General features: G+C 41.7%; 1 protein-coding gene across 2 annotated transcripts in view; it reads right to left on the bottom strand.

Annotated features, from left to right (window-relative positions):
- The window catches only part of RALGPS1 (Ral GEF with PH domain and SH3 binding motif 1), a 286,042-nt gene that overhangs the window by 243,115 nt on the left and 36,006 nt on the right, over positions 1–6,921 (bottom strand). For both annotated transcript variants that reach the window (XM_019510929.1, XM_019510930.1), the window contains exons 4-5: positions 3,428–3,535; positions 1,556–1,606 (exon numbers count right to left, since the gene is read on the bottom strand). In XM_019510929.1, coding sequence (XP_019366474.1) covers positions 1,556–1,606; positions 3,428–3,535 — 159 coding nt within the window. The remainder of the gene's footprint in view (positions 1–1,555; positions 1,607–3,427; positions 3,536–6,921) is intronic.

Genomic DNA, 6,921 nt, shown 5'->3' with positions numbered 1-6,921 from the left:
GCACCCCTGAATCTACATGGGGTGGGGTGGGGTGGGCTGGACCGGAGCTGCATTGGGCTGTGTTCAGGGTGGGTGGCAGCAGCAGCGGTGCTGGGAGGAGGGTTACCATAGCCACCCCGTAGCTCCCTCCCAGAGCCACTGCTGCCCACTCCAAGTGCAACCCTGGCCCAAACCCTGCCCCCCACCCCATGCCAGGAAGAGCCTGGCGCAGTCCTAGTCCCAGCCTGCAATTGCAACCCATCCCACTAGTGCAGATCTGGGGGCACATGCCCCACCCCCGCCCTCCCAGGTTGCAGAGAGCAGCAGGAGCTGCCACCCCCACCCCCGGCGCACCTCAGATGAGCCACAGCTCTGTCCCGTGTCTGCCCTGCCCAGGCAGTGCTTGCCGCAGCCCCACTCCCTCCCTCACTGTGGGGGGGGGGGGTCATTGATCTGCCCCCCCCCATGTCCCTTCCCTCCCCTGCCACCACAACAGACTTACCAGCTGCATGCAGCTCTCCAAGCCGTTGGACTGGCTCCTTGTTGCCTACATGTCAACTGGGTTTGTCCGTCTTGCCAATCAAACTCCCAAAAAGTCAAAAGAAGGGAGATTTCCTACAGAGATATGTTCCAATATCTTTCTCCCAAGCCTAACTTCTGTAAAAATACTTCTATTTCATGGTGCTGCACCAGCTCTGCACCTCAAATATAACAGCAATGGCAGTGGCTCCATGCCAGTGGCAATGGGGGACTTCCTGGGGCAGGTGAGATTAATCCTAACCCCCCCCCCCCCAACACAATCTTCCAGCGGGGTTTTACTATGAATACCATACTTGCTAGCTATGCCTCTGTGTGCACAGAGTAGAATGAGTGCCTGACTTAACATCATTTTTCTAGGTCCTATCAGCACAGCACACTGCTGACAACTAAATAGCAGAAACAAGAGAAAAAAAGTTGTATCAACAGAACCAGAACAGACCCTCTCCTGTCTGCAGAGAGATCCACCAGACTGAGAGTGAATGTCAAACAAATGTCACATGAATTCAGCACGAGTGGCTTGCACTTCAGCAGACATTTCTTACCAGCACCATGTCTAGAGTTTTCAGAGAAACTGAACTCTAATTTACTACAAGACCCTTGTAACAAAACCTTGTTTTTTCAAGGGTCCTCAAGGGCAGGGTCTACCAGGTTTCCCCAGACAGCTGTCAGCTTTTCTGTTGAAGGTGTTGGCAGTGCAGGAAAGTTAGCACGCTTGTCTGATCTTCCAGAACGAGATTTGGAATGCATCATGAAAAGAAGCTAAGCTCTGCTCATGCACGTGGGTGTCTTTAAGCATGAGCTTAAGAAACTGAAGTGAAAGACTTTGAACGTAAGTATCATCTACCTCCCTGGTCTATTCTGGTTATGTTAAGAGGCATCAAGAATGTGCAGGCCCAAGAACTATTGTTCAAGTGTTTATGTACATTCACAAGATTAATGTCTTCATTCACATTTGAAGGCAACAAATTATCTATCTGATCAGTCCATTATACCCCAACACACCACATACATTAACAGTTAGATTAAGAAAACATACCTCTGGCTGTATAGCTTTAAATACTGGCATATCCATTAATGTAATCTGGCTCTGCAACAGTAAGATTAAAAATCATTTAGGGTAAAAAGAAAACTATTACATTTTTCCATCTGCTTGTTACTAGTGGGTGCAGCCTTCCAGAAGCTCCGACTCATGCATTTGGCCAACACTTTCCCCATGAGCAGATTCACTGCATAATCAGAGAAGTTTTTTTGGTGATATTCTGTCCTTCCCTGAAAACCAACAGCTAAGGTGGTCAGGCCCAGTGTCAGCAGGTTACTGCTCTCTGCAATGCTTCTTACTGAGAAGTTTTGCCCACAAAGCGTTCATTTGCATCTTGTAATGGCCATTATCCAAGGCGAATGCCTATTTTCTCTACTGGCAAGAACTCACCAGTATGAGAAATTTCCTCTCTCATGCTGTTTCACATTTTATGTTTTTAAAAGAAATTGCTTAACTTTAGGAAATGACCTTTACTTGGTTGCACTCCATTTCCCTGGGAATCTAACTGTAACACAGCAATTCTAGCCTCCGTTGACTTACAATGCCATGGGTTTATTTCACACAGTACTGCCAACAATCAGACCAGACCCTCTGGGCTTGCTTTGATAGCTTTCTCAGTTGAATTATTAATTCAAGTTACTTGAAATACTTAACAAAGGGAATAGTACATGCTTGGAGTCAATGTAGTGAAAAAGTCATCTGTAACTTACTGGCTATTATTAATTATAGTAAAGATATAATTATCTAGTTCTCTGCTGGGATCAGAACCAGCAGAGATATTTCAGTTGCCACCAGTCCTGTAGATCATGGTATTCGAGTAAAGCGGTATGAGCAGAGCATAAGAGGGCATCAGAGAATGCTTCACGCTAAGAGGTTTTGTGTTTGTTTTTAGTTTTAAAAGTTTTCCTGCCCCATGCTTTAAAAAAAAAGTGCATTTAATAAATGGGATTTGCTTTAGGCATCTTTGCAAATCCCACAGAGGCCCTTTCCACTTTAGTTGTTGAACTTTTATTCATAGTTGTGGATGACATCTCATTTGGTGGTAAGGCAGAGGGAAGAAACCTTGTAATATTTTTTAAGACATCTGGGTTAGAAGACTTGTGACCATCAGAATATTCTTCTACTGAAATTACCAAAACAGATAGAGTTTTGCTAGCATGGAAAAAATGGTGAAATTAATTAATGCTGTCCTGCCACACTGTGCAGGGGGCTTGGAACAATTATGCAAATTTGGAGTCCATTTCACTACCCCTCGCTCCTTCACCTTCATGTTTTCTGGCAGACATTATTAAATATGCAGTTTAAATCTGAAGCAAGCAGCCAAACAATACAAGAGCCATATTGGGCCCTTACTAGCACAGAACTTTTGCTTTCAGTCTGGTACCAAGAACTGACAGTGAGGGTATATGACTTGATGCCCTTTGCCTAGCAAGTCTTCATCCCTTGTTTTTGAGAAATACCTGCTTCTGTAGGAAAGTGAAAAATAGTGCTGGTAGATGTTCAGGTAAGAAAAGGCTAGTCAGGAGGGCTGTGTCTGCCTCACCGAGTGTCATATCCTAAAAGACTGTGGACATTCATCAGCATCTTAAAAACCAGTTTAAAATTTTGGAGGAAATCCAAACAACTTCGTAGTTTCTCTTAAACCTCAAAATCCCCAAATGCTGAATCAGCTCAGTGATGAATACTTCAATGTTGAAGCTTTTGGCTCAAAATGTATATGGTCAGAAACTTGCCTCAGAGTGCTGAAATTTGACTTGCTTAAAAGGTTTTACTCTAAGACAGAAAAAATAAATGTTTTATGCTATTTTTATACCCTGCTAGTCTCAAATATTCCACAAGAATAAATTCAGAAATAACATTTTTACTTACAGCAAACTCCTCAGGAGTTACTTTCAATACGTCAAATACAACCGCATCATAGCTTTTATTGGCATAGTCCGAGCTCCGTCCCTCCAGAGAGTCAGAGCTGCTACTACCCTTCAAAAAGAAAAAAAAATATATAGGAGGGTTATCTGGAAAAAGTATAGATTTCAATGAAAACAAAAAGAGAATTATACCAATGCATAAAAATAACTTTTATAAGACCTGTCTGGCAGATAGACTTCATAAAGAACTGTTGCGTTTTACTGAAATTCTGTTCCTTGAACATATTTAGTTTAATGTGGCTCATGAATATCAGCTGCATATTTTTTCTGTACTTGTATTAAACAAAGGCTAATCAATACTGGGATTTAGTTCTAAAATGCAGGGGGGGAGAGAATAGGACACCTTTTTTGTAACAGAATGCAAGTTGCATAAAGTTTTTACCATAAAAAAAAATTAAAATTAGCAAATTAGGCAAAAACCATGTCAAATAAAGAGAAATCATCTGGGACTTCTGAGTTCACAGTCAATGGGACACCTTTAACTTGGAAACCTAGAAATGCGGGGAAAAAGGGGAGAAGTGTCACGTCCAAACTTTGCTGCTGCTTTAGAGTCATAGAGAAGTGGGGCTGGAAAGGACCTCCAGAGGTCACATCTAGCCCAAGCCCCTGCCTGAGGCCGGATCAGCCCTCTCCAAACCATCCCAAAGAAACCAAAAACTAAATTCTACGCAAGTAATAGCCTACTGACAATCCAAAACCTGTCCCAACCTAAATGCAACCCCAGTGCTTATTTATGTCCTGATCATCCGTCATTCACCTCCCAGCTCAATGCCTGGGCTACAATGCCAATGCCTAGCCTACAATGCCTGACAGATGAACCGATTTCTGAATGCCTACACTGTCACCCACTACATCAGCATTTAATCTTCACATTCTTGATTTCAAAGCTCTGCAATAGTTCTGTCTACTCCACCTAGTGAGCTTGTTCCTTTCTGCAATTCATCACTAGTAGTAAGCTTACACAAAAAAAGTAATGGTCCCATTCTACTAATTTTTTATTTTAGACAGTACATGTTCACAAGTATAAAATTCCATATTTCAGTTGTCTAGAGAAGGGTCATTTGGATGAGCCAGAAAACCAGAAGTTTTGACCTCATCTTTCAATGACTGGTCTTTATATTTTTGTGCCTTTCACAAATGCTGTTATAGGGCATGGTCCAACTCTATTACCTTAGAAGGCAATCAAATATTTGCTCCACTTTCCTTGAATGACAACAGCAGGTTTAAAAGGTCATTTTAGGCAGACATAATAATAGCATTAAGGTTTCTAACACTGCAGACTCAAGTCCCATCTACATCTTTCAGCTTGAAACACAGTAGTCCTCCATGTATACCCTATGTCACTAGACTAGACTAGTTTTATAGTTTACCCATATTGGCATTTCCTAATTATGACAGACAGAAAAACTGAAATGTTCCATTTTGGTCACTTGCCATTTTCATTTGTGCATGTGTTGCACACTGGCAGACTGGATGGTTGAGAAGGATCGCTAATAAGCTCTTTGGGATATGGACTATTTTTTTGTATTTGTCAAGTACATTGCCAAGAATCTTGTTTGTTAAAATTCTGCCTGTTCAGGAGATGATGGGAGACAGGCTCATTGGAGACTGTGGTGAAATGCTACTAGAACAACGTGTGTTTACAGGATTACAGTAAACACTACAGTTCACAAGAGTCAAAATCCCATTTTTCTATAGAGGAAACCAAGTATTGCAGAAGTCTCAAGGACTAGTCTCCTTGTGCCTGATAAAGTGGTCTCAAATTAATCTAAATGTTTGAGTACATTGAATCTACACTGAATCAAAGGGTTATTTTGATTAATAAACTTCTTTATTTCATCTATACAGATGTGTTAAGTTTTTGTGGCTTCTTCCAACCTCATGAACCTGAAAATATCATCGTGTACCCGAAGTTCTGATATATACTTTTTATTGATTCCTATTTATTTCAGCCTTCCCAGCATGGTAGTGTCTGGAAAAAAACTGTCCACAGAGTTACTGGAATTGATAGTATATTCAAGCCAGTAAGGAAACCAAAAAGGTCAACAACAGAAATGTGAGGTCAACTTTGGGTAGTAACAAACCAGCTCATTTAAATAATCCTGCATTATTAATTACAGGCTTTGAAAAATGCAGTCATTATATTCTACAAAACTGAAAGAGGACAGAGACTAGTGACTGTGTACTCTGTGGTTAGAATTTCCACCATGTTCAAAAAAATGGAAGACCCATGCTTATTGCCCTGCATTTGTCTGGCATCTTGTATAATCATCTTATTCAGCAACTACAGTTAATACAAAAAGTCATTTTAGAAATGGTTATACAACACTATTAGAGGATGGTCTTGTGGTTATAGCACTGTACCAGGAATTGGGAGATCTGCACTGAATTTCAATTCTACCACAAACTTCCTGTGCAACCTTAGGGAAGTTGCTAACATTAATCAATAATAAAATTATTGAATCCTCAAAATGACACAGCACTCGGATGTGAACAGCTTTGGCTTGGCTAGAAGCAGAGGTAAAAACACCTCCAAACAGTTGAAAATGACATAAATCTCACAGGAAGAATCATAAGGTTGGAATGGATCCAGCCTAACTCCCAATTTGGTATTCCTCTCTTTTTTCACTTAAACTTCAGGTCTTTAAAAGTAAGGCAGAGACCATTACAGAGTATGTACATTAGCTGAAATCCTGACAAAGAATTAAGATGTCATCTTCCTTGCCCAATTCAAATACTCCACTGCTGGATAACGAAGAGAGTAACAGCTCCCTAGTCTGCACTATGATTCATTCACTATAAGCAGTGATATCTTACTCTGAACCAAGTGAAAAAGTATAGTTCTACAGATAAGACACTGCCCCAGGACTCAGGGGGATCCAGGTTCTGTCACTTACTCTGCTACAAATTTCCAGGATGACCAGGGACAAATTGCTTAAGAGCTGCTCTGTGCTGCAGTTCCTCACCTGCAAAATGTGGATAATTCTTCCCTACTTTAGGGGGAAACTTTGGAGATGAATTCATCAACGTTTGCAGGAGCATGCAAGCACCAGCACAGGCAGATTTCTTTACAGTTCGCGACCTTCCCAATAGCCAATGTATGCCTGGCCAGAAAAGATGTTCCAACTGTGGCCATAGCTATATACCAAAGTCCGTGGCTTCGATTGCAACCTGCTGCTAAGAACAACCCATAAGCTGTGATCTACCTGCCCTCTGTCTCCATCACTCTGAGTGAACCAATGAGGATATGGGTAAGGGCCTCAGGGGCACGCCGAGCACTATTCCACAATGTTGGAGGTAGTAGGGGAGCTTATCACTGATTTGAGGAATAGACTATGCCCCTGAATTCCCTGGGGACATAGTACCATTTTGCAACAAGCTTTGGAATTGGAAATCACTGCATATGCTTTGCCATGAAAGGTTTGTGGTCCCTGATAG

Source organism: Gavialis gangeticus, unplaced genomic scaffold (genome assembly GCF_001723915.1).
Source record: "Gavialis gangeticus isolate Ggan-Ray unplaced genomic scaffold, GavGan_comp1, whole genome shotgun sequence".
Classification (NCBI taxonomy): Eukaryota; Metazoa; Chordata; order Crocodylia; family Gavialidae; genus Gavialis; species Gavialis gangeticus.
The sequence above is the reverse complement of the archived record's forward strand: the minus strand, read 5'-3'. Positions and strand labels throughout refer to the sequence as shown.